Source organism: Rissa tridactyla, chromosome 6 (genome assembly GCF_028500815.1).
Source record: "Rissa tridactyla isolate bRisTri1 chromosome 6, bRisTri1.patW.cur.20221130, whole genome shotgun sequence".
NCBI classification, from domain to species: Eukaryota; Metazoa; Chordata; class Aves; order Charadriiformes; family Laridae; genus Rissa; species Rissa tridactyla.
This window is the reverse complement of record NC_071471.1, coordinates 18,485,681-18,512,861: the sequence shown is the minus strand read 5'-3', so window position 1 is coordinate 18,512,861 and position 27,181 is coordinate 18,485,681. Positions and strand designations below refer to the sequence as shown.

General features: G+C 48.0%; 1 protein-coding gene and 2 long non-coding RNA genes across 4 annotated transcripts; 2 read left to right on the top strand and 1 right to left on the bottom strand.

Moving 5' to 3' along the window:
• The first annotated feature begins 481 nt into the window (after nucleotides 1–481).
• On the top strand, nucleotides 482–4,261 carry LOC128911736 (uncharacterized). Its single transcript, XR_008467151.1, has 3 exons — nucleotides 482–621; nucleotides 3,106–3,205; nucleotides 4,182–4,261. It is a non-coding gene; the product is annotated as an uncharacterized LOC128911736 (long non-coding RNA).
• A 4,889-nt stretch (nucleotides 4,262–9,150) lies between these two features.
• On the top strand, nucleotides 9,151–11,276 carry LOC128911735 (uncharacterized). The gene is made up of 3 exons (XR_008467150.1): nucleotides 9,151–9,436; nucleotides 10,073–10,349; nucleotides 10,555–11,276. It is a non-coding gene; the product is annotated as an uncharacterized LOC128911735 (long non-coding RNA).
• Nucleotides 11,277–11,317: 41 nt separating this feature from the next.
• LOC128911734 (transcription cofactor HES-6-like) lies at nucleotides 11,318–13,837 on the bottom strand. 2 transcript variants are annotated; one of them, XM_054207074.1, is made up of 4 exons: nucleotides 13,697–13,837; nucleotides 13,531–13,617; nucleotides 13,369–13,450; nucleotides 11,318–13,287 (listed from the first exon to the last, which is right to left on the bottom strand). In XM_054207074.1, the coding sequence occupies exons 1-4, from the start codon at nucleotides 13,775–13,777 to the stop codon at nucleotides 12,881–12,883; spliced, it is 657 nt and encodes a 218-aa protein (XP_054063049.1). In that variant the 5' UTR covers nucleotides 13,778–13,837; the 3' UTR covers nucleotides 11,318–12,880. The 2 variants fall into 2 exon arrangements, with proteins under 2 accessions (XP_054063049.1, XP_054063048.1); XM_054207073.1 differs by having other exon boundaries at nucleotides 11,318–13,450.
• Nucleotides 13,838–27,181: the final 13,344 nt, after the last annotated feature.

Sequence of the window (27,181 nt, the reverse complement as noted above, 5' to 3'; positions counted from 1 at the left end):
AGGACCATACTACTATGCCTTTCATTTGTTGTTTTAACTAGGCAAAAAGAGACAAATCTGAGGATGGATTAGAATTTCCTGGTATTCCAGGATTTGTTAAGGTGTGCTTCTCTCTCGCTAATCTGCGTATTAATACAATAAAACAAGGGTATAATTAATTTATTACCCTCTTCACATTGTTATAATGGTCTAAAAGTAAATCGCTTGTGTTGCTGTTGCACTGTCAACTTCAAAAGCTCTACTTCTGTCCAGGAAAGTATTAGTTATACTTTTTTTTTTTTTTTAAATGTATTTGGCCATTGCTTGTCTAAGGTAAGGTCTAAGGCTTTCCCTTCTGTTGACTCCCTTTGAAATCCTGTGCCTTTTCGCATAGGGGAAACAAAAGAAAACCAAACCTAGAAACCAGAAAACCCAGGAAGCCAATCATACAAGTACTGGATAAATTTAGCAAATGCATTTTTCTAGTGGGCTTTAATCTTTAATTTTCCCTGTTGCAGGAAGCAGAAGGAGGGTTGGGCGGCCTGTGCTTACCTCTGCTCCGGTTTAGACGAGCGCTGGGACTGGTGTGGCTCAGCTCTGCGGGGCCCCAGCAAGACAGACTTAGTTCTTTCAACGTCCCAGGTAAGAGCCACATCCCCGGTCTGGATTGTGCCCAGGCATTTATACTAAGGATTTAATCTGAACCATCTGTCCCTTCTGTATGCTGTGACCTGAGCTCCTGCTGACTGCATCTCTCCAGCTTGTAGGTTTTTGCATTTTTGTTGGGAGCATATATAAAATTATTGGAAAGTATAAAGGCTGAAGCTGGTACACAAATTGGCCTTAGTGCTTTTCTTGTGCTTATATTAAACTTCTCCCACCTCTGTTCCAGTTTGAATTTTCATTACTGACAAATCTGTCTTCCCATATTGTGGAAAACTGTTTTCTCATGGTTTGGTTGCATTTCTGATTTTGGTAAAACCAGAGATTTATGATGAAAATGCCTAATTAGATTGCAGACCAACTTATTTGTGCTAAGTAATTAGGAGTGGCAATCGCTGCAATGCAGAGATGCTGTTGCTTCTAGAGTCCTAAAATAGGTATTTTGTTTCTGCAGCAATACAGAATTCTAAGAAATAAAATAACATCTTGTTATTTTTCTTTTGCAGCAACCGAACAAAGTGTAACTTACTATACCAACCAGTATATTTTAGTATCAGATGGTATTTGTGAACTTTGTTGTATTGTTTTATTGTGCAATGTAATAACTATAATCTGCTTGAATTATTTCAACAATTCAGGTTGAAATCAGGTTTTAATTTACAAAAAAAATAAAATTACCCAGAAAATAATGGAATTCTAGAAAAAATTGTGTGTGTGCATCGGGGTATGGTTTTTCCCAAGAATGGCCTGAAACTACTCTGTCTGCAGGATGATCTCCGGAGTAGTGCGGAAGGCTCGGTAACAGCCCCAGCCCTTGAACTGAGCCCCACAAGCTGTAGGGATGCTCCGCCTGGGCCTTCAGGCCCTCGTACAGAGGCTCGGTTACCAGCCTGGGACCAAAAGCAGCGTCCCAAGTATTGCGCTTTGTGCGTTTAAAAAAGCATATGGTGTGACACAATGCAGAAGGAAGCGACAATGTGAAGAATGTGGCGATCAGGAGTTATTTCTAGTGTCTATATGCAGTTGTCTTTACAAGCCCCTCCTTTTTTGTGTTCTGAAGAGCTGCTGCCTGGCTGTGAATAGTGAAGACTTTGTGCCAGCTGCTCAGTGGAGGGCCAGGAGGGCAGGGGAGGATGGGGAGGAGCGAGTGCCTTCTGTTCAGATCCGATAGCTAGGAAGATGCGTACCTCTTCCTAAACTCCACCGCCCTGCAGGCAGCTGAAGGCTGGAAGACTTTTGTTCCTCTCAGTTGCCTTGAAGTTCTCTTCTCCTTTCCCTCCTTTCAGAGACAAATCCAAATATAAATGCATATATTTTAGAATTGTGTTGACGTTTGTAAGTGCTGAAATCACATGGCAACAGTGAACGTGGATTCCCACATCATGTAAAGAACTAGGAAATCCTTCCACTGCCTTTAGCTACGTGTATACAAAAAAGATGGTTACCATACTGCTTCGCATGGAGGCTCCTAAAGCTTTGGGTGTAGTCAGGCAGTGTATTTAACATTCTTCTTATAATAATTACCTTGTGTTACATGAGCAGTGAATTTAAATGAGATCAACTCTAAAGGCCTGATTATGAAAGCACTTACGTACAGCATTGTTGTATTATTCCTACCAGTCCACCTGAAATCCCTTCCCTGTACGTACTCTGCCATTATGAGGGGATGACTAAGTCTTAAACATAGAGAATAGACTTTTCAGGGATTTCTGCTTTGGATTTTTGAGGAAAATCTGTTTGTTTGTTTGCTTTATTTTTTTTAAAAGGCTGTCTGATAATCTTTTTTTTTTTTTTTTTTTTAAAAAGCTGTCTGGTAGTCAATATTGGCTAACAGACTAGCAAAATAAGGCTGTCTATATCCTAATCTGAGTAAACCGTTGATAGTCTTGAATCGATTTCACAGCAGAATGATTTATCCAGACGGCATACTGTAAATGGTTTCACAGATTTCACCTACTGACAGAATTAGTTTGATGAAGTGATATACGACTGCCTTTGTCACCTAATTTAGTGTTCATAGGCCTGTGAAGTTTATGGTGTTAACTTTTACTCATTATGCTGACAACAGTGGCTTTACAGGTAGAGTTTTTTTGAATGTATTTAACAGGATCAAAGGGTCCAAATGCTCAGGAAGTTGTTGAACACTGGTGCTGCCCACAGTGCCTTCCGAGGGGACAAACTGAAGTAATGCAGAGGGAGGTCAGGATATCTTGGTCACTATAATGTAAATCCTCCATGTGTCTGAAAGAGCTGGCAGTAAATTAGGTCCAGGAGGTGTAGCAGCGCTTTCTAATGTGCTTTAAGAAGCATCTATAAATGCAGATGGTATTTATCACCTAGTGATATATGCAGTCTAACTTGGCTATTCAAGCGTTTCCAGAGAAGGCTTAAAGCTTTCAGATACAAAATTTATTTTTCAACTGAGGAGGGTGTGAGAGAAATCTCTATGTTTTTGTTCTGCAGGAGCGTTCCCAGGAGTATGGATGCTAACAGCCTTCCCCAAACTTTGCGGACTTTATCAACGCACATAGCAGTGACTTGAAGCCAATTGCCAAAACTTACTGTGAGTAAATTGCTGTAATTAAATGTATCTGCAGCCTTCTAAGCATTGTGTGTTCCATACCTCTAAGCTTCCTAGATAAGACTAGGGTTGAACTGTGACACCTGGGCTATATATAGAAGGTGACAGTTTGCTGCTCTGGAAACATTTGGGTCGTTGCACTCTGGTTTGTGACTTTCACGAAAGAATTGGAGGAAGAGGATAATAACACAGTTCCAAAGGGCACTGCCTCATCTTTGAAATCGCTTAACGCTACCTTTTTAAAAATAGTTTTATCAACAGCAAAACACAATTTTATCTTTCTTTGGGCGAGACATAGTGGTTCCTTGTCAGAGAATTTGAGAAAGAGATGGAGGCAAATGTCTCCTGAGTCATGTTGGTATTTGGACCTTTAGGAACAGTTTAGTTGAACGGAGATGGGGAGTTGTTAAAATCCAGACACGAAAGGAAGGCACAGGGTTAAAGCTGTGTGCCTCCATGAGCTGTGACCATAACAAACCAGAAAGTTGTCAAAACAGGGAAGGCTGGAATTGCCCTGTGTCTAGACAAAAAGAAGGGGGCGGGGGGTGGGGGGGAGTGGGAATGAGGAGGAGAGAAGAAAAGTGATGTTTAGAGCTTTTGGCAAAAGAAGCTACAGCTGCAGAACCCAGCCCCGCGAAGGGCTGTGTTCACCCGGGTTCTCTGCTAAGCTACATTCCTGAGCTGTCAGAGTCTCGGTACGGATCTGAACTCTAAGGTAATGTTTAGAAACTGAGTCAAATCAAAATCGTGTGTCCAGACACTTCAGATTTTGTTGTCTTCAAAAACCAAACCCCAAATAAGTAATTGGGCCACTTGGATTTTGGTTTGGTTTTCTTGGTTTTATTCAGAGCAATTAATAAAATAACTTTGTCTTCGCAGTTTTCTTGATAATAAAAGCTCTCTAAAAACAAAACCAGTAAGTACAAAACATGTAAAAAATGATGCTCTTTTGTTTCAGGGGAAGGACAGGGGAAGTGGAAGCCCTTCCGCTTTTGAAGGTATGTGTTTTATTTCTTGCTGCTCAGATGCCATGGTTACAAGCACTACAGAAAACAAACCAGTGGCACCAGGTAGGCTACTCTGCTATTTTCCAGCAGGCCTGATTTTTCTGCCCACCAGTGGGATTCTGACAGAAAATGGAGCAAGACTGAACACTGATGTGTTTCAGCAACAGAAAGGACCAGATGCCAAAATCTTCTAATTTGGGCCAGAGGGCCAAATCCTCCCCATCACACTATAGGATTCCACACCATTTCTAGGGGGAATGTATTGTGAGCAGCAGTTTTGGTTGGGTTTCTCATCCACAAGAAATGAAGTAAAGGTGAAGGCAATGTGCTTTGCTGGAGGCTTCCCCACAAACTGATAGGTTTTCCCAGAAGTGGTGAAACAAACTGGGATCCACTGCTAAATCCCTTACTTCTTGCTTGGCCACCCATCGCTGTGTTCTTGTGGCAAGGACCTGTTTGTTACAGGTGATTGAATGTGTTGAATGACGATGTAGTGACTGCCTATATATGCTGCATTGTAAAAGTAACTAACAGTAGGATTGCCAGCCAAAAGGGTCAACCTCTTTGTGTATACGGGATTTGAAAGTACCTGGTGTGGCACCCAATGTATTCAAGGAGGGAGGTAATACTTGAGAATTCCCTTGGTATTGCCAGCACTGCAGGGATCCATTTTCCCAAAGCAGGCAGGCAGTACGATTGGAAGCATGCTATTTGGGAGGAAAAGGCGAAGAACAAAAAACCCACAAGCAAACCAAAACAATACTTGAATGCATGTAACTTTTTTTTTTCCCCTGATTTATGTATTTTGCATGACAGTGATTTTCTTTATGTTTGTTTGCATATTCCCTTTCCCATCTGGCCTGTGTCATTTACATCTATTAATTTAACATGCACGTGTGTGGCTGAGTCAGAGTGGTCATTGCTAGGCTGGCCAAGGAGAACTCATCTCTGAAGTGTTCAGGGTTGGATGGGACTTACAAAACCTGTTTGGGTGACCAAATACAGCAAGAAGATAGAGCATAAACATCTGTCATTGACGCTAGATACATCAACACTTGCAATTTATGCAAAACCTTTGTGTTTCACTCCATATCTGAGTCTCAGAATATTTTAGCTATAGGAGACCTCAGAACATAAATTTTGAGAAGATTTTTCTCAGCTGAACTGGCCAGTTAGGCAGGAAAACCCATACCTTGAGAGGCGTGTGACCAGTCCTTCGTTAATGTGATTCTGGAGTTAAATCCAGACTGGATGAGTAGAGGATGGAGGGAGGAGTGTCCGGCGGCAGATTCCGTCCTAGAAAACAGAGAAGCCTTTGCTTGCTTTGAGTGTACTTACTTGAATCTCATGTATAATACAAATTAAAGCACAAGAAACCACTGGCAGCGTTCAGCAGCAGTTGATTGAGCCTTGATTTCAGGGAAGACTTGACAGTTATGAGAGATGGGGAAATGCTCTGGCCTTTTAGATTCATTCTCCCTGTTAGTCTAAATGAGAGACCTTCACTGTAGTCCCCTTCCCTTTTTCCTCTGGCATTAGGAAAGCTTTTTCATCAGCTGCTTTGCAATATTTCCCTCCTTGTATCTGTGCTATAAACTGATTGATTGTAACAGCTGTAAATTGGTGTGTAACTGTATAAACCCACAAAAGATGCAGGCAATTAGTTGGCAAATTCTCTTTTTATCTCCTTTTCCCCCCTCAGAAAAACCCTGAGATGATAATTCTTTCCTTATGAAGCCTTGCTAGAACTGCGCAAGAGCAAAAAGTTACTGGCTGTCATTCTAACAACTGGCACATCAGTATAATAATATTTTCATTGCACCTTTTAAAATTTTTAAAAAAATAAATAGGTTCCAAGGTGTTAAAGCAAGCAGATAGGTATTACTACTTGTCCTCCCTGGAAATGCAGCCAATAGACCTTCTGCAAAAAGCTGAGAGGTAAGAATCTTGTTGGTGGGTTTTTGTTTTGTTGGCTTTTTTGTAGGTTTTTGTTTTGTTGTTTTTCTTAGAGGGGTTAGGGAAATAGATTATAATTTCACAAATGGAGGAGTGGTGCTTCTGGGAAGGAGCGAGGGTGGAAACAGACTCCTAAGCACGGAGCATCAGGATCTTGGGTTTTTGCATTGTGTTTTGAAGACTCCCTTTGTCACCGGAGTTTTGGAGCCTTGGAATGACGCTCTGGTTCGGCGTTGGCTGAAAGGATGTGAATCATTTTTCCTGCTTCCTGCAGCAATTGAAAGTGCAGTCTGTGCCGCTGTTACTGAGTCACCCTGACCGGCTGCGCCCGGTGACAGCCAACGTGGTGACTGCTAAGCAGCCGAGTGCTGCTGATAACGCATCACAGCAGAAAAGCAGCTGCGTAGACCTGTTGGTTGACTTGGTTGTCCCTGTTGTCCCCATGGCAGTGCTGCTCTGGGCAGCTGCTTCTGTGCAGCCACACAGGGCGTGTAGGGTATGATGTGGGAGTAGTTGTGCCCTTGGGGTCTTAAAACCCTCTTTGGGAGATCAAGCATATTCAGAAGCTTTCCAAATTATGTGTCACTTCATATAAATCTTTCTGGGAGCTAGAGGACATCCTGAGTGCTCTGTACAGGCATCCCAGAGCTCCTGAGGAGCACGTCATTGCTCACGTGTAGGTTGCTGTCAGGGACTTCACTGAGAACCTGTGTTGACTTATTGAGAAACTGCTGGTTCAACGGAAGGGTTAATGAGTGGGAGGCTTTCAGACGTGGTGAGAGTAGCAGCTACTCAGAAGAGATTTGCTCCAGAATCCTAGATTTTTGGTAAGAAGCTGTGCGCTCCCGCTGTCTGGCCTAAGGGATTCAATTACACTTGTTTTCTGACTGGTTAATCTTCTGTGAAGGATAGAGAGAACCTGGACCAGGCTCAGATGTGTGTAACGTAGTCTTGAACTCCTGGTACTCTGCAGGCGTCTGCTGAGAGTGCCTTGAGTGGGAAAGGAATCTGTGTATGTTGTTTTGGAAAGGGGCAATGTGTAGGGTAGATACCACCCATGTTGGGGGTCGGCTGTGAGTAATGAAGACACCCTTGTTTTATGAAGGCTGGTCATAAACACCATTTGCAGGCCCGAAGGGGGCAAACTCGCTAGAAACTTGAGCGATTCAGGCCTTGGTGGGGCATAGAGGTGCTGTGAACAACCTCTCCCGGTTGGTGGAAAAGTTTGATGGGGCTGATAATGGAGTTGATGTGTCTCTTCTGGGCTTTTTTCCCCCCTCCTTCTCAATCTATGGAACACCGATTGCAAAGGCTGTCGCATGGTGACAGTAGAAGGGGCTTTATAATGATTTTGTATAGCACAGGTTGGTTCTGGTGAAATCAGTTTAGGGAGAACGAAATTCTAAAGTTTTGCTAGTGTGCCTCTCAGCCACGGATGGTCCAAACTCCAAAACTCAGCAAGGCTTCCGCAGGGGGCCACTGGAAGCTGCAGCCCATTTGGAAACGTATCTGAGTGGATATGCAGGCTCCCGGGGGATGCCCGGTAATTTCCCTTCTCTCTCAATGGGAACATGGTTTTAAGAATACTTTAAAGCGTGCCTCTTTTGGTGGTGATTTTAAATTAGGCTGCTTTACTTTGTACTTAAATGGTCTAGGAGCTTTGCAGAGTTCAGCTGAGGGTGAGTGAATCCCGGCGATTCCTGAAGCTGTCTGCAAACGTATGTTTGAAGATGCCCTGGGCCTGCGCTTTCCCAGATGCAAAGAAAACTACTCACCATGCCTTCAACCTGTATTTTACCCTGAGATAAATGTAAAAACTAAAAAAACACAAATTGAGGTCATTTCATACGTAGGAAATCTAAGGCCAGAAGGAATCATCTAATAAAATTGCTTGTATGTTCTTGTTTTACGAAGTGGGTCTTTGTTTGTAACCAAAGCAACTTGTATTTGCTTCTGGAAAGATGTCGTGTCTCACTTGACCTGAGGACATGAAGAGATGGGAAATTCATGGCTTCTTCCAGTGTCTTAATTTCAATCTTTTTCCTTCTCATTTCAAACAGCTTGGACCCAGTATCTAGCTCTTGGCATTTAAGGCTCTACTTTATTGGATTGAAAGACTTTTTGAACCCATGACTTCCTCAGCTGGTAAGTGAGCAATGTAACATGCGTATATTATAACATATGCAGTATAACTAATCGAATCACCCTCAATCATCATCTTGTTTAACTAAATTAAGCTTCAAGTCTCTTCCTGTAAAGTGTATTTTCATATTTGAATGTTTTCTGCACCAGCTTTGTGTTTTGTTTTTTAACCTTCTTAAAGTGTAGTCCAATGAACTGTAGTTGCTGAAAACAATAATGAAATGCTAATGTTGTATAGGGAGCTAAAAAGAGAGAGACTATTTTTCCCCTTTTCTTTTTCTTTAGCTTAGCTCGTGCAGAAGCCTGAGAGGCTTGAAGTGCACAATTTAGTGACACTATCCATTTAGATAACTGGGGTGACAGGAAACCTCTATTAAAAAAAAAAAAAAAAAGAGTATAAATGCAACTTGGAACCAGGCATCTCATACAAGAAAATGAAAATATGTCTTAGAAAGCAGAGGAAGGATGGGCTTCTGATTAAGACAGCTGGATTAGTGGATTGTTTGGATCCTTGAGTTTTTCCATATGCTTCCTGCATAACCTTGTTCAAACTGTTGTGTCTGTGCGGGGAGAAAGAAGATGTTCTCCTCCTGGGTCCCATCCATACTGGCTTGTGTGTTTCCATGGTCCAAGTGAGCATGGCCCAAGCCATGGCTGGTGGGGCAAATTATGGAGAGTTTACCATAACACGGCAAGGTTCTGGGTGCCAGGATTAACCAACATTCATCCCAGCACGCTTCCCATAGAAATAAATCCTCCTTGTCTGTGACTTGTTTCGATAACGTTCTGCCAATGACAGCATCTTGGATAGTAAGGAATGTAGGCTGCTCTCCGTGTTACAGGCAGGAACGAACTGTCTGCTTCACAGAAATTTCCCTCGTGATGTCTGTGTGCATCCCCTAACCCTGCTGCTGAGGGCTGGACTGAATTTTTTTTCATCTGTTTTATTTTTTAATTGGAATAGAGACTGAAACATTTATTTGGAGAGGAAAACTCTGTAGAGAGCTACATGATACTTGCTAGTGGGAGACAAAGGAAGATGTGAGTTGATTTGGACAATCCGAAAGCTCGATCTTGCCTCCTGGCCGGAACTCTGACAAAAGACCTGGTATGTGTTGCCAAGAGGTTAGGAGAGGGTTTGAACCAAAGTCCTCCTAGCTGACCTGGTCTAACAGGGAGCAGTATTTCCCTGCAACAGGTGTGAGTGACTGACATGCAAAGAGAGGGGAAAATGAGCCCTTCTTTCTATTATTCTTCAACTGCATATCAAACGAGAGTCCTCCTGCTAGTGTGCTGCTCCTCTCCCCTCTTGCAAGGCGGCGCACTGTCAGATCAGATAGTCTGTTTGTATTACTTTGGAATGGAAAAGAATAAAGGCAGTTTCTATAAAGAAGGACTTGAAAAGGCTTCCCTGGTTTTTCATCAGAGCTGCTGGAAACCTTCCTTTCCCCCCACTGCCCTCTCCCCTGTCCCACCCCCGAAACCCTCACCTCTTCCTGCCTTTGTCAGGAAAGTGTCAGATTTGACACCTTTGCAGTAAGGTACAGAAATGCAAATGGAGAAACACAGCAACACCTAATCAGAGGATGTAAACTTTCTGTGAACCTAATTTGTGGATTTAGAGAGAGAGAGAGGGGAAAAAAAAGCCATATTGCCAACACAATTTCTAAAATGCTTTTCACACTTTTTAAAAAACTCCTGATAGCACTGCTTTGACCTGGCTTTTTCTTTTCCGCTAATACAGGACTGAGGAGTGCACAGGGGAAAGACCTGTTATCCCTCTCCTGTGGCTCTGTGGGAGAGCAGCTGGCCTGGTGGCCGTGGCCGGCGAGCTCGCAGCCCCTCTGCCTGTTTGCTTCCGCAGCAGCGGGGATGGCATGGGATGGGATGCGGCCAGGTCCCCAGCCATGATGGTGGATGTGCAGGGAGCTGTGTGGGCCCACCAGCCGGTGAGGGTTATCCCAGGTGTGGGAAGTGCAACAGCACGAGCAGCAACATACGCAGGAATGGGAAAGGAGCAGGTAAATGGGGAAGGCCGGTTTCAGCTCCTGTTCTCCAGGGCCAGTACAGGAAAAGTTAAGCAATGTGTCTGCAATGCTGCTTAGTAGCGATGACTTTGCTGCTAGCCTCTCCCCCTCCACTGCTGAACCAAAGCTGGCACTTTTCTGTTGACTCTTGGCTGTGTTTCTGTCACTGAAGTGTCAGGATTTGCACTTGCTTTCACAGGAGCGTTACAGAAGAGCCCTAACCCGGGGGTCTTTCATCTCATGGAAATGAAGCCAAGCCAAGCTGCCTCTGGTGTTCCTGCAGCAGCAGAGGGGATGGAGCGGCTGCAGCAGGCTGGGATCAACCCTGGATGTCACACCTGAGGACAGCCAGCTCAGGCAAGTGTCTGCAGCCTGAGGCTGCTGTGTGTGCGTGCTGCTGTGAGCCACAGGCTGGGCTGTGGTGGCTGCTGTTAAGGAAACAGGCTGTGGCTTTACCTCCCTCGTGAGCACCTTACAGAAAGGGGCGTTTTCTAGATGTTAAAAGCAAGGGGCTCTGTCTTAACGTAGCAGGGTAACATACTTTCTGTAATACGTGAACTGCCGTGTGTGATTATGGTGAGTTGTTGTTACCTGGCCTAATTAAGCAGAACTGGAGACTGAAGTATCAAATGCTGACACATGGGGGAAGTAGCTTCATAAAAATAACCCTGGCCTTGCGCTGGGGCTCGAGAGGTCATCTTGTGTGTAGGGTGTTACTTTTAGTGCAAGTGTCTCAGGCTCCTCCTTCATTTACACTTCAAAATGCTAACCTCCCTCCCTAAAGCAGAAAGGTCACTACAGAAGTTCCCACCTCCTTCTGCTGAGCTGGTTTTTGCCCTTCTTCCCCCAGTTCAAAGAGAATTTAGGACAAAAGGGGATGAGAACAACCAAGTAAATCTGATGGCCATCTTTGAATCGGAACACCCACCTCAGGTAACTTAAAGAAAATTACAAAGGAGAGGTCTTAGTTTCCATTTTTATTATTCCATAGGGTTGTTAACAAAAGAAAGTTACATGTCTAGTCCCTTGGTAGTTAGGTTGCTTCCTTTCTTGCTTGTTCTATGTTTAGGAACTTCCACGTATTAAGCAACTTTACATTCCTTTTTGTTTTTCTCTTTACAATGACAGCTCTCTGAAAGCTATTATCACAGCATAAATAACCTGGCATCTCCCAGAAGCAGGAACAGGGGAGGTGTCAAACCTCATGCACAGGAAAGCTGTAAGAGTGTACCCCAGCCCCCTAGAAACACTTTTTTAATTTTAAAGAATACTTTCCACATCCATTGCACACTCTATTCAACTTTGCATTCAAGAGCAAAAAAAAAAAAAACAACAACAAAAAACAAACAAACCCCACCAAACCTCTAAACAACCAAAGCAAAAAAAAAAACCAAACCCCACCAACCCCCCTGTGAAGTCATGCCCCAGGACAGGATTTGCCTAGCACTTCTGAAGTTAGGCCTGTAGCTCTATGAGCAATGCCTTCAGATGGCAGATCAAGCAGAGTAGGTTTGAGACTGGCATCCAGATAAACTAGCCCTGAAATCCGTGGCCTAAGATCAACCCGCCACCAGTATGACCTTGCTCACTGCAATAACTTAGGTGTCTCCTAGTATTAAACAAAAGAAACATTTGAATTCCAATACTTGAGCTAACAATGCTTAGTACAAGCATTAAGTGCTTAATTACTGGCATTGTTTCCACACTTTTGTTAATACTTAACAATAGGGAACTGTATTTTTAATTTTTTTAACCGGTTAGAAGGGCACCACACTCCACAATACATGCAATCAGTTGTGAATTCAGTATTTTTTTTATTAAAGATTAAAAATAAAAACATTTGACACCCTAATATACATAAAGTCACAATAAACTCAAATGTGCTAAAAGCAAAATGTGCATAAAGACACTCACTTCTAAAAGGCACCCTGCCACCAATATCTCTTTAAATGTTCGTCTAATTCAGCCAGGTTTCTAGCTTTCTCTCCCTTCACTGAAGGCGAGACTCTAGACTGCTACTGCGTACAGATGCTAGCCACACCAACCCCTTTCAGGGATCTTTGCTATCACTAGAACACTTAAAACTCTGCATGCAGGCTTAACTCGAGCTTCTCACGGAGTTAACCACCACGACTTAAAATGTACAAGGGCTTTTTCTTACAAGAAAAAGGTAGTGATATTTGGGCCACTTATAAGGGCCACAAGAGAAAGAGATAAGGTTAGAAAATAACTGCTGTGTATCCACTGAAGAGCTTTGCTACTAAAAACCACCTCCCCTCTTCCCTCCCCCCATAAAAACAACCCCTAACGTTACAAAATGCCGCACGCACACGGGGATGAAATGTTAACGCGTTTAGCTATTAGCCTGCCAGGGCATGACAGCGTCAGAGCGCCATGGATGCAGTCCCCGAGCCCCGCGCTGCCAGCCACAGGCCCGACGGCCCCGCAGCTGCTGGCAGGGGAGCCAAGGGCCCGCTGCTCTCCCTGCTAGGTAGGTCTGCGTCCCCTCCTGCGCCGCTCCTCTGTTACCAGGGTCTCCACATGGATTTGGGTAAGCTGGGCGAAGGCAGGCCGCGCGTCCGGGAAGCGTCCAGTCCGTCGGCGGAGGTCTGGCCGGGCTCGGCCTCCGCCTCCTCCGAGTCGGAGCAGGTCTCCTCGCTGGGGGAAGGCGAGGGCGCCGAGGCGGGGAGAGCCAGGCTGGCCGCGGCCAACGCCTCGCTGCCGGGCCAGGGATCTGCCAAAACGTCCGCCATCAAGTCCGGGAAGCCGCCCTCGTCGAGGGGCATGGACTCCAGCAGGTGGTTGAGCAGCTCGGCGGCCGTGGTGGCGTCGATGCCGGGGCAGCCGGAGACGAAGGTGTGCACCTCGTGCATGCACTGGATGTAGCCGGCGGCGAAGCGCTCGCTGGCCTCCCGCTGCAGCCGCCCGCCCTCTGCGCCGGGGGGAGACAGAGAGGGGAGCGGGGTGAGGCGAGGCCCGGCCCGGCCCCCCCCGCCGTCCCGCCGGCACTCACCGAGGGAGCGGCGCTCCAGGACGGCCTGCACCCGCCGCACCGTCAGCTCCAGCACCTCCGCGTTCTCCAGCTTCGCCTGAAACTGACCCGCCGCCCCGCCGTCAGCACGGCACCGGGCCCTGCCGCCCGGCCCCGCCGCCCGCCCCACCACCGCCGCCTCACCTCGCTGTCGGCCAGCAGCGACCGCAGCTCCTGCAGGCTCTCGTTGATGCGCGCCCGGCGCTTCTTCTCCACCAGCGGCTTCCTCGTCTGCGGGGACAACAACGCCGTCAGCCCGGTGCCCGGCCGGTGCCCGGCCCCCCGCCCCGCTCGCCCCTCCGCCGCTCACCCTCCTGTCGGCCCGGGCCTCCGCGCAGCCATCGTCGCCCCGCGGCGGGCGGCCCTTGCCGGGCCGGAAAGAGGGCGCCATAGCGCCCGCCCGCTCCGCTCTCCTCCGGCTCCGCTCTCCGCACCGCGCCGTCCTACTTATACCCTCTCATTTGCATGTCAATGAGCCCATTGGCCGCGCCGCACGGGCAGGCGCCGGAGCGTTGGCCGAACGGACCAATGGCAGGTGGGCGCTTTGTCTGCGGCGGGGCGGGGCGGGGCGGGGGGGCGAGGCTGTGGTTGCCGTCGGCCGCCCGCATTGTTGGCCCCGTGCGGGCAGCGCTCCGCTCTCTTCGCTCCCCGGGGGTAGTGGCGGCGCGGAGGCTGGGCAAGGCCGGGGGGGCCGAGGAGGGGACGTGCCCGCTGCCTGCGGCGCGGCCTCGACGCTGTACGGCACGTCAGTCACCTTCAGTAACACCACCCCCTCGCAGGCCCCCCAACCCGCCGCCATGTTGTGGGCTCAAAGACCTGGGGAGCCTGTCGGGGCGTTGAGTGTGTCCCCGTGTCAGCCGCGACCTGGGCGGGAAGCTGCTCTGAGGCCTCAGCGGGGGCTGTCGGTGGTTCTGGACTATTTGTCCTGTCCCCATCCGGATGGATGAGGAGGCTTTTCAGGCCGGGCCTTCTCGCTCTGCCCGGAGGTGAAGGGGCTGGTGTCGGGCCATATCGCAGTGTCGCGGCCGCTCTCCGTCGAGGCGAGGCCGTGCGGCCCTTCCCCAGCCCGGGGCGGGGGCTACTGGCCCACCCGAGGGCCGTGGGTTGCTGGGTGCCGGCCCCGCGTCCCTCCGCCTGCCCTGGCTGAAAGGGCCGGGCCGGGCGGCTTTGTGCCGGTAACTTGATGCTGATGACAGTTGGCAGCTGCAGTTCCCGGGCCGGCCGAGGCGAATAAAAGCGTCAGGGCTCGTCCCCGAGGGGAGCGACAGGTGTTCGCTCCCGCTCCTTTGTTTCCCTCCTTTTATTCTTCTCGCTAAAGCATGTCATATTTTTACCGCCCGAGGAAACGGGAGACGCGTCCGCCGCTTGAATCGGTGGAGCCGCGCGCCTGCCTCCCTGTACGTGTCCGGCATAGCCCCTCTCCTGCTCCGGCGTACCCCCGCTTCATTTCACCACCCAAAACTTGCCCAGGGACAACCCTCGGGTTTTGGTGGTGCTGAGTTTTTTCCCTGCTGAGAGGTCCGGTGCGAGCTGCTGCGCCCGCGGCCTGGCAGAGAGCCCCGGCACCCCGGTGCTATTGCTTTTTATTGATCCGCGTCTGCAGGCTGGCGTCTGACCCGTCCCCCGCGTCCAGCGGGTGATGGCACGTGCGCCGAGAGAGACCGGGGTAGCTCTTGCTGAGTCCCACTGTTACTTAATGCCTCTTTTTGCCTTCCAAGTGCTGTATAAACATCTGTGCCTGCAATATGCTAATCCACGTCTGATCAACGAGTGCGCTGGGATAGAGACGTTCATCACCATCTTCTCATGGCCATTGCAGAGGAGTGCGTGGGAGATAAAGCCGGTAGATGGGACATCTTGGATGGAGACCTAAGCTCAGACCGCTCTGCTTTTTGTATTGCAATGGACAGGAGATTTTATTTTTGGAAAGGTATTTCCATTATGCTTTTTCCTTTTATTTTAAAGTAACGATGCTTGGATTTTGGCAAAGAACTTGCTCTGTAGGTGATGCATTTCCTTGTACCTGGCAGGAGCAGAGTGGGATGTACTTGGGGGTGGATGACTGAGTCTCTCCTTCCACTTCTGGTGCACCCAACACCCCATGTAACACAGTGTGGAAACTGGATCATCCTTTTCATTGATACCATTAATGCAGACTAAGCAGAAATGCTGTTTAGGCCAGGCCAGGCACATCATTTTTTGTCTTTAAGCAAGTAGAGACACCTGTGACTGCATTTTGTCTGTAGTTTATTCATACTTGGCCTAAATGGGAAGGAAAAAAGATAATTGTATGGGTGCAAACTACAGCAAAGTAATGGGTGTCATTATTTTGAAGGAGCCATCTTTGTTCTGAACCAAAGCTAGATATGTAAGGTCAGCAGACGTGTGTAAAAACACATGATTACACACACGTTTATAAAATTTGCAGTAACACACTGAATGTAATCACGTGCAAAAGATGAACCCCAAGAGTTTGTGGGCTTGTTTTCTCTTTAGAAAAAGCTTAGCTTTTCCTAATGTATGTAATCAGAGATGCTCAAACAGTGGGTTTTACGCTGGTGTAAATTCTGCTGATTTACACAAGAACCATTGCACCGCTGTGGCTGCAGATGCAGTCCCCAGATCTGTCAGGCCTCTTTACTGCAGTTGTTTGCATTGGTTGTGTTTCAGAGCTAACTTAGGTTGGAGATGCTGCAGTGTCAATCTAGGAAAATCATGAGTGAAGGAGCTCCCGAATTCACCTCGGTCGTTGTTCAGATGCGTCAGGACTTCGGTGATGAAATGCTGGCGGCTGCCGAACAGCAGTGATTTCTCACAAGCCTGATTTCTCACAATGATTTCTCACAATCTGCATGTTTGTAAGCAGTGAGGAGCCACGGGCACAGGGTGAGGACGTCCGGATGCACGAGGAGACTCCTCCAGCGGGCTGGCAAATCTTGGCCAAGAATGGCCAGAGGGAGCTGGCCGTGGCTGTAACATCCTATTTCTGTGCTGACTTGGTGGGTGCTGATGGCAAGGTATTTCATACATTGCTAGCTCTTGCTCTGCAGCATGTCTTTTTGTATTTTCTTTGAAAAGCTGCAGGTCAAATGAGTTGACAAATGCTGGAGCCGTTTGCGCTGGGCATTAAAAATGTATGTGCCATAAATATCAGGGCATTACTAGAGCTGCCATTCTGGAGGAGGAAGACACTGCAGGCTATCTGCTCTAGCCTACAGGGATAATGTGACATTTTTGTGCCACTTTAAGCAAGTTCCGTCACATCAGGTGAAGCGATTCATGATAACCTCATGCATTTTAATGGAAATGTCAACTGCAATGTAATAAAAGAAAATGTTCCTTAGATGCCTTGTCTCATACCTGAGTGCTTGCCCGTGTGCGGTGGTTCCTGAAGGAGAATTCGGCAAACCCATCGACTTTCCCATATCGTTCTTTCCAGGTTGAACCCATCCTGCTGCCTGCTGATGGGGGTCCGCTTTCTCCTCCATGGAGAGTGGGAGTTTAATCTTTGCTAGAGCAGGGGGCTCCCTCCTGCCAGAGGCTGGTGGTCCCACACATGATATAAATTACAGTTTAGCCGAGGAGCAGCATAGTTTTAGCAGGGATAATGGGATCAGTGCCTTGCTGCATGTGATTTCGTGCAAGTCCATGCGTAGAGCAGTATAGCACAGCATATAAGAACAGGTTTTAATTCTTTGTAGATCCTGTATGATCGCTAATGCAGCTGCGGTGATAGAGGCAAAGGTAACTGTGGGAGACAATCCTGCAGCCTCAGCTACTTGCCCTGTGTTCTGGAGGCCCCAGTAAGTGGCAAACCCTCATGAGATGACGGAATCTGCCACGTAATGCCTCACATGCTTCTGTTTGAGCTATCAGGTGCATTGGAAAGGTCTCCATCTCCCAGAAGAAGCCCCACAGAGACATAATGCAACTCTGAAAAGTTTTAAGGACTCTGCAGGCAAGTGTGCTGCCATCCGTGTTCCCGGGCTTGAGTCAGTAGGTCACCCAGGCTCTCCGTGGATAATATAATCAGAGCACGGAATAAAGACATGATGAGCACGGACAAGGTCCATTGGAAATGCTTGAGTAGTTTCTTTCATAAATGGTATAACATCTGTTGTCGTCGGAGGCACAAGTTCCTGTCAAAGAGGCACGTCATCCTTATAAATATTAATGGTGCATATAAATGGTTGGTGGGTGTGAACTGTGGCGGATGTTAGGTTAATGGGCGAATTGCTCCTTAGGCATCAGTTTGCTGTCATCAGACTTATTTCTACACTAACAAATACAAAGTGTTTAGGTGGCGGAGCAAGCAGAGAGCTATCTTCCCCCTCCTCCTCTCCCTGGGGTCCCTTCGCAAATGAAATGCGTACTGTAATTAGTCTCCTGCCTTGTCTCTCATGAAAATTAGTCCCGCTTACAGAACCGAGGTGGAGGGGAGCATGCCTGGTGCTGGGAGAGCCGAGGGCTGTAGGTGATAAATGAAGTGAACGAGGAAGGCTGTTTGGAGAAGTTTGCAGCATTCCCCATCAGCTTGATCCCAGTTGCCTTCAGTGCTATTGATTTCTCAGCTGTTAAAAGCAGATATTTATGAGGAAAATCAAGTTGAATATCACCATTGAGCTGCTCTTGGACTTGAATCTGTCTGTTACTGCAAATTGCACTTGCTGCCTTGAGCGCTGAGTTTCTGTTGCCCCCTTTCACAAACGATACGGCTTTTCCTATCCTTTTTTTATTTATCAGCAGGCTTGTCAGCAGCGCTCCTGTTCATCGGCTGGGGCACAGAACAGCTCACGCCCGCCATGGTGCTAATAAGTAGCGTTCAAAAGGGTCCTATGTCCGTTTACAGAAGAGCCCCAAGACAGCGTTTGCTGCCTGCGGAGGCTCAGGTTCCCCTTTGGCTGAGAGGATGGGCCCTGCGTTCTGCCATTTCAAAGGTACATTCGAATGCCACACGTGGTGGGGGGCTGTGCTGGGCAAGGAGTGAGGACAGCAGAGCCTCTCCCTGCGGGGGAGTGATGGATGGGTGTTGTGCACTGGGGGGCTGTCCCCAGCAAAACCCTGTGCACCACTCCTACTACCTTGTCATTCTTTCCTCTCAACCTGTTGGACTCTGGTAGCGAGACGTTGGAACTCATACATCACAGAATCACAGAACGGTAGGGCTTGGAAGGGACCTCTGGAGACCATCTAGTCCAACCCCCTGCCAGAGCCGGGTCACCCAGAGCAGGTTGCACAGGAACGCGTCCAGGCGGGTTTGGAATGTCTCCAGAGAAGGAGACTCCAACACCTCTCTGGGCAGCCTGTACCAGGGCTCTGCCACCCTCAAAGGAAAGACGTTCCTCCTCATGTTTAGGTGGAACTTCCTATGCTCAAGTTTGTGCCCATTACCTCTTGTCCTGTCGCTGGGCACCACTGAAAAGAGCCTGTCCCCATCCTCCTGACACACACCCTTTAAGTATTTAGAAGTGTTGATAAGGTCCCCCCTGAGCCGTCTTTTTTCCAGACTGAAGAGACCCAAATCCCTCAGCCTTTCTTCACAAGAGAGGTGTTCCAGTCCCCTAATCATCTTGGTAGCCCTTTGCTGTACCCTCTCCAGCAGTTCCCTGTCCCTCTTGAGCCGGGGAGCCCAGAACTGGACTCAGCACTCCAGATGTGGCCTCACCAAGGCAGAGTAGAGGGGGAGGATGACCTCCCTCGACCTGCTGGCCACACTCTTCTTGATGCACCCCAGGATGCCTTTGGCCGCCTTGGCCACAAGGGCACATTGCTGGCTCATGGTCATCCTGTTGTCCACCAGGACTCCCAGGTCTGCCATCATTGCAAACTGCTTCAGCTCGTGCCATGTAGCCCGCGGTCCCTTATCAGTGACTGAGGCGGGGTCCCATGTCTCGTGAGGTTAGAGGGACTGTCACTTGGTCACGACGTGTTTGTGGAAGTTATTTCAGGGAGGTGAGAATAAATATCTGAAACAAGTACAGAGGTTTTGTCAGTTGAATTAAAAAAACAGTAGTCTGCCTGTGGTGCTTCAGGGAGCAGTTTCGTGGTGTTTCCAGGGAAGCCTCTATTTGATTTCTCTAATATTATTTCTCTAATTTTCATTAGTTCCTAAATGACTTACAGGCATCCTCATTAAAGTACATTCTCTTCAGAGAAGGTGCTGAACCCCTTAAACATGACCCCGACTAAGGCTGAAAGCTGTTTTAAGTGCGTGCCCTTCAGAGCACATTTCTCCTGCCGTGCAGCGCGTGGCCAGGGTGACTCCCAGGCTGTACCTCTGGCAATGACCCTCCACGTTTGTTGACAGGACACAGGTTTTATTTTTATCAGATTAACGTGTGCATAATCAGGCTCTGAACTTTGCTCCCCCGTGTTTTGTGAAATGCTCTCGAAAATGCCTGCTCTCATAGTCTCTCAGGGGTTTGCATTCACCTGGCAAATGATGTATCTGTAAGTGGGGGAAAACCCCTGTGCTCTCAGGGGGGACGTTTGTGAGAGCCTTTCTAGCAATAACAGAATATATTCTATGGTCAGTTGTGGTAAACAGTGGTCTTTTCTAAATCAAAATGAGAAGTGTTTTACAGGCAGAGACCAATCCCCTTTACTTGAGAGTCCCATTTTTGGTGTTTTGTATAAATACTGGCTTTGAACCTATCGCAAGAGATACCTCAAATTGCACAGATGCATTTCCTGGAGGTATCCATGGACAACCTGGGACATTATCACCGTAACAGATATTTGTGGATCTTGTCTTAACTGTGCCATGCTCCCGCTCGGGGCTGGTTGTTTCTCCAAGGAGGTGACGCTTTATAGCCCAGACTCCTTTTAATGGTATGGAAAAGGACCCTTCTGAGGACTTGGTCTATGGTGCACTGTGGAAGAGGATGAGAGGATGTCTTTTAGCTACTCTAAGTTTAGAGTGGATTTTAGCCTTGGTATACTGCTCAGCTGATTTATATTGGTGGTTGAGTCCCTTAATCCACTGCAGAAGCTTCTTACGTCCATTTTGGTGAGGAGCCATCGTTTAGAACGATGCTGGAAGGCCCTGGCAGGAGATTGCGTGAAGGAAGCTTAGTAAGCAGATCTGAAAGAGGTGATGAGTGCTGTCATTCCTTCCTCTCCATATGTATTTGCCCTTCTTTCTTTCTGGAGAAGCTTTGCACAGTTTAAGAGGAGCATAATGTTTTTGAATACTTGGACTGAGAAAAAGCTCTGTAACTTCAGCACAGAGAGACATAACGCCTACAAGGTGCTTTCTGACACAGGACATGCACAGTTGAACCCAGTCAGCTACAGAGCAAGGGGCTGATGCTGGCTGGAAACCCGCTGCCTCCCGTTCAACTGGGAGGCCAACACGGAGCTGCAAGACAGTCCCAGTAAACATCCTTTGGGCTACTTGTGGGTGTCAGAAATGGGGTGGAAGCAAAAGCGTTCAAAAACATTGCAAACTATGGGTAGACAATCTCTCTGGATGGGGCTAGTGAACATTAGCTGCCTGGCTCTCCCATTCCCAAAGGCTTGTTTTGTTCCCAGGAATCGTGAACGTGATGGAGGATTACAACTTGCAGAGGAGAACATCATTCCTCTGCTTGGATAGTCATTTTTCTTCATGTCTTTTTCCAGTGGGACATAGGTGTTTGCAGGAAAATGCAAAATGTCTTCCTGCTGTTTTCTGTGCGCTGACTTTCGATTGTGTGTGGCTGCTCAGAACTTCCACTCACCTCTCAGCAGTCATGGGGTGGTGATGGAAGAGACCTTCAGAGGGCTGAAGTGAAGGTGCTGGGCCTCCAAAATCTGTAAGAAGCAATTGCTGTCCCCATGATTATGCCCGTGTCAATAGGCACAGAGCATTGTAGCCAGCTCGCGTGACTAGACACAAATCAGAAAAGCAAAAAAGCTCAGAAAAGAACAATAGAATCACAGGAAGTCAGGAACATCAACGTGGGCTCTTATTTATGCTATGCAAGGTGACTTAAAAGAGAAAAAAAATGCTAGTTTATATAAACCAATATTGTTTCTGGAGAATTAAAAATGCTTTATTCTATTTTGGTGGTTAGTTTGCTTTTAAGCTTTGGAGAGAGGGTGACGCTATCCTCTACAGCATGCCTTGGTTTATGGAGCACATTAGGAAGGGGTTCATTTACTTGATGAATTCAGAATCCAGTTTAACTGGACTCTGAAATGGCTATTTTTGGTGGGGAAGCCATTTTATTGGCTTCTGGAGATTACTTGATGTTCTCTAAACTCCAGTAAAAATTTCTTAGCACAGCCCTAGCTTCTGTGTCCTTGCAATTAATAGACAAGGCAAACGCCAAGTTTGCACACATGCACAAACAGGGACTTCTGAACAAAGTGGTAGGACTAGATCCACTAGAGGCTAGTGCAAGTTGCTGTGTCAAATAAAACCCCAATGATATACAGCCTAAAACTGTAATTAGAGGGCAGCTCTGAAAAACAACATACAAACCAAAAATGCGGGCAACGTTGGTACACCGTCTCAGTTACTCTTCTTGGTTTCCTTCCCTCCAGCCCCTTTCAGAGGAGCAGTATGTGGTCTGCCAGGGCTGCTTGTCCCCAGAGCTGCTGAGCTGTCTGGATCCCAGCAAGCTCACTTGACAACTGGGCTGTCTAAACTGTCTACGGATAAAAGTAGGGCAGTCAAAGGTAGGAGACCAGGCATTTGAAGAGCTGCTTGTCCTTGATTAAGTGTTTGGTGAGTAACAAGGAATTCAAAGAGCAAGATGTTGGGGAGCCAAGGCTCTGGGTTGCAGCTGGGGACTTCCTAAGCGCATTTGTGTCACAAGAGGTACGCGCTGGAGAAGCTGCAGAAGGTGGCCCTTGCTCCAGGTGGTCTATGAAATGCCCCTGGCTTATAGGGGCATATAGCACAAACTATGTTAGGGATGTGGTTTCAGGCCATAGCAGGGAAATCGCTAAAGCTTGGCTTTAGAGACACCTCCAGCTGCTGCTCTGCTGGCCATCTACTCTGACACCTCCCTTAGCTTTGCTTTTGGAGGCTTTCTGGCACAGCTTTGCCAGACTTCAAGATTAGAGAAGAAATCAACTTGTGAGTCCCACGCCTCCATGCTGTGTGCCTGGGATGAAACCATTCACCTGCAAGATGCAAGCTCAAGCAGTTGGCCAACACCAAACCTGCAGTCGCCTGGTCTTGAGCAGAGCCCACTTCCTGTCTCTAACACCCGTAATTAGAGACAGTCCCAGAAGGAGAAACAAGACTGATTCCTTGAAGAGCTCATCTGGAGGATCAGGAAGGACAGAGCGGATGGCTTCAGTGCAAGCTCTGAGGTAGGTTTAAGCTGGGTGGAGTCAACCCTCAGGCTTGACCCTAGATGTCAATGTAAACAGATCCTCTGGGGACTTTCATTATGGAAAGCATGGGCAAAACTGCAAGTCCCTACCTGTCAGTGCTTGAAATTCAAACAGCCCAGGTTGGGCAGGTAGGGCTCAGCTGCCTCCTCCAGCTGCCTGGGAAGAGCCTTGGCCTCACCTCAATAAGAACGGAGAGGCAGGGACCTGCAACGTGGTGGTTGGACAGTGAAACTACTGCAGAGTGAGGGCACCGGCGACCGTAGGTGACAGACCAGCAAGGCTGGACCAAGGCAGTGCAGGATCGAATGTGACTCTGCTGGGCAGAGGATCAACAGGTCACAGCATCCTCTGGGAGGGAGTCCTCAGAGACACTGATGCTGTTCCTCATGGAGCAAGAAGGCAGGCCCAGGGCCTGGCACCGGAGTCCACAAGATGAGGGCCCTTCTGTTTGAGCAGGATGCATGCTTGCCCCGTTGCCTGCCAGCTCTTTATCATTGTGAAGAGCAATAAGCCCAGGAGGGCAGGGGATGGCACGTGGGAGTGGTAGATGACTATTGAGCATGTTTCTGCCTGGTGCTGTGATTACAGCCTCTGCTCTGGTCATGTCACACGTTGTGGCATCCTGAACTCCTTCAGTTTCTCACCTTTCTTCCTCCCGTCTCTCCTGGACAGCTTTGCACCCTCTGGAGCTGGGTCAGATGAATGCATGGAGGTTCTCATCATGCTCTTCTGCTGCTTTTCCTCAATCAGCTGATACTCATGTATTCCTTAGTGTTCTCTACACTGCCAAAAGCATGTCATGATTTTTGGGAAAACTCTTCTGGTGATAAATGGAATCCAAAGGGCAGTGAGAAGAAGCTGTCACAAGTTCCTGTTGTCCGTCATGTTGGTTGTGTTTAGCAGGTACTGTGAGTGCCAGAGCATGTGGTTTCCTTCAGTGTCTTCCCCCAGCTCTGCTGACACAGTCATCTCTCCAAAAATCCCTTCCTGTTTTCTAGGATTTTCCCTTCTAGGAAAAGTTCCTTTATTATGATGACTATTTTGGTTTTACGTGTTCATTTAGTTGTTATGGCTTTATATAGAAGAAGAGAGTTGAAAAGAGAAGAGTTGAGCTCCAAGAAGGAACTTAAACATCTACCGTCTAAACATAGCGTCTGACAGCTAAGTGTCTTGAAAGGGAGGTCTAACAAATCCACGTGCTTAGCAAGAAGCTGTCTGGAAGTTACGAGTAGGAGACATTGTGTGGGTCTATCTAAAACCCTTCTGACCCGTGGAGCTGATTTAAGGTTTCAGACAGGCGCTCGTCCGTTCTGCATCTAGACCCATCTGGTACGGGTGGGCACACACCGCGTTCGTGAGCAGCACTGCTGCTATCAGGGTGGGTACTGCTTTTGCTGCCGTAGCCTCTTGGCAAACCCAGGTGCTGCATCGAGTAGGAGACTTGCTTTCAATTTTTCCTTTCAGGCCAGGCAAAACCACCTCTTGGGATTGTGAAAGAAGGCAGGGAAGGGGATCGTGGGCTGTGGGCTAGGGTTTAAGAGAGGGCAACTGTGGTTTTGGGTCCTGACTCCAAGGCGTGCTTCTATTCTGTTTGTGTCATGTTTCCCAGGAAAAGGCTTTATGATGTTTGTGTTCAGGCCTGTGTGTGGAGGGCAATTGACTGATTTACGCTAGTGCTGTCTGTCTCTTTATTGTATCAATAAAGTTATTTGCACAAAACTCATGTGAAGGAGGAAATGATCTCGAAAACCTCTGGTCTAAATCAGAGTTCCCTGTTCCTTTTCCAAACCGAGCCGCTACCTGAGGCTGCCCAAGGCTAGAGGGACCCCATCATGGTGTGTGGTAAGTCCCTGGGGCGGGCAGGAGAAACATCAGTCGGTACTTGTAGGAGATGGCTGTCCCAGTGCAGCAGCGTGAGCAGGGCCGACATCCTGGACCCACACGCTTTGCATTTGAGCATCTCATCACTAGATGATGGAGCAATGCTCAGCGATCGTATTGCTCTGTATTGCAAATTATTAAAAGTTCTCTTTTCACCCTAGACTGCCAGTATTTCACTGCAATGCCTCTTCCGTGGTCCTGCTGCATAGAAATTGCCTGTGTAAGACTACCCAGCCTCAGGCTACTTCTGAGCTCCAGAAATGCTGAGTGCCAGACTATGGAAAACAGTCGGGATTTGTGCCAACAGCAAGTGCGGTAACATCCAGTTCTGGAACCCCGGGGTGAGCAGGGTTGTGAGAACATGGAGCAGGTCCGTTAGGGAACTACCAGCGTGGTTAAGACCTGGGGAAGGTGGGCTTGTTTAGTCTGGTCACGAGGAGGCTGAGGGGAATCTAGCAACATCCCACAAGTACTGGAAGAGCAGTTACAGAGTTGGTGGAGTCAGGCTCTTCTCATCAGTGGTAGATAATAAACCAAGGGGCAGCGGCCACACAACGCAGCTTGCAAGGTTCAGATCAGATGCTGGGAAACCCTCTGTGCCCCGGGGGTGGTGCAGCAGTGGGACAGGCTGCCCAGAGAGGTCAGGGAATCTCCCGCCTGGGTGGCTTTTGAGGCTCAGTGAGACAAAGCTACGGTCAACCTGATCTACTCTTGGCGATGGCCATGCTTCAAGGAGGTTTGGACTAGAGACCTCCACAGGTCCCTTCCAACAGGCATTTCAGTCGCTCTGTTCATGCTGGTAAGACTGCAGCATGCTGTCAGTTTTCAGGGAGAATTTCTGGATGTAGATAGCTGGTGGTTTTTGTTTGACACGGTAACCCAGATCTAGATGGAAGCTGTTTGCTCCAGCCTACTAGGGTAGCATGATCTCAATATAAAGAATGTCGGTTCGGGAAGTGGGGTAGTTGTGGAAAGGAGTCACTTTTGCCCCCTGGCCGGGTGGTGGGTGCGAGGGGAGGGGGCTGTTCTAGCAGCCCAAGGTGGCTGGAAATTTGTTTGAAGCCACTCTGAATTTTGGAATAGAAGCAAGGCAAAGTTTGCTGTGGCAGCAGAAGGCCTCTCGTTGTGTGTGCAGTGCTGTGTGTAGGAGACGCTGGAGCGGTAACAAGCTGCCTCTTTGTTATGGGTTCAGCTCTTTAGCACTTGTGCCATACAAGTAGCCAGTGAAAGAGAGGAGGGGTGACGTGGAGCTATCTTTAATATCGTTTGTGATGTACTGTGAGCCTCCAGGAGAAAGTCTCCTTCCACACTTGCCATCTAGCAAGCTTTTCTGGGAGTGATGAAGCTTGATTCCCCATGGCTTTGTGGCATCTGTTGGACCCTCTCTCCTTCATGTCCATACTTTGTTCTTCTGCATCCCAGCAAAAGGTGAACTCCTGTGGTAGGACCTCTCACCTTGGCCCAGGTTTTTTCTTGCTTGATCCTTTGTTAAATTTAGCTAGAGAAGCCAAACGTTACTGGGGAGGACTGAGAGGCGGAGGAAGAGACTGAGGCTTGCAGCGCGATCGTTTTCTTAGGGGAGGAGAGGAGAGGAAAGGAAAAAAGAGAGTCCAGGGAACCCAGTTTACCCATGTCCTCTTATCTGCAGATCTTGAACTTAAATCATCACAAATATGTCATCGTTGCTGAAGTCATAATTAAGTGCAGCATTTTACTGTCAGCATAATTGCATGAACCACCTTCCTTTCTTGCTATGTCTTGAAATACAGTCTGTTTTATAGACTCTCTGCCAAGTTATTCAGTTTTAATGCAGTTGGAACCAGGTTTTCAAAACGCACCTCAAACACAGGAAAAACACTGGGTTCCCAGGGCCTGCCTTGTTTTTGTATATGAATGAGATCAACCGAACAAGCCAAGCGTGACGATGTCGTGAGGCTGAGCCCTACTGAGCGGCTGCGTACTCGGTGGCACTGAGCCGGCTCAGTGTCCCCCGGCCATACTGCAAACAGCTGGTGACGCTCCAGCTTTTCCAGGAAGACCTGTAAAATTCTCACATCCCTTCCTTAAAATCCAAGTTGCCAGAAGTGGCTTCTCCTTCAGCCTGAATATGTTTTCTCAGCATAGCCTTGTTTCCGGGGGGTTAAAAAGAAAGTGCACGTGGCTCTGCAGGGTGCTGCTGGGGGTGTCCCGAGGGGGCGGCGAGGGCTGTCCCCCAGGAGAGCCCTCTTGCCGCTGGGCTGCTGGTGAGCTGTTCGGGGATGTGATTCGTCTGGACAGACAGACAGCTCCCTCTGCCAGGGTAAGCTGTAGCTCAGCAGGGGGCTTTTCTGGCAAATGCTGTGCAGCTCTAATTGGCCTTTGGCTGGCCTCCAGCATGTGTGTGTTTGTTTGTTTGTTTGTTTGTTTTTCTTGCACTGAATCATCTTACTCCTAAAATACCAACAACGTGTCCAGCCAACGCCCCGAGCTGCCTGTTTCAGACGTTATCCGTGTTGTTGCTGATCATAGAACCGTAGAATGGTTCGGGTTAGAAGGGACCTTAAAGATCATCTAGTTCCAATCATGCTGTAAGGAAAAGAGGGAT

Excerpts from the sequence above, each read along its gene's own strand:
- LOC128911734 (XM_054207073.1), bottom strand. The coding sequence starts at position 13,777 with ATGGCGCCCTCTTTCCGGCCCGGCAAGGGCCGCCCGCCGCGGGGCGAC. Across the intron at positions 13,618-13,696 it reads AGGCCCGGGCCGACAGGAGG|ACGAGGAAGCCGCTGGTGGA; the intron begins GTGAGCGGCGGA and ends TTGTCCCCGCAG. Across the intron at positions 13,451-13,530 it reads CGCTGCTGGCCGACAGCGAG|TTTCAGGCGAAGCTGGAGAA; the intron begins GTGAGGCGGCGG and ends GCGGCGGGTCAG.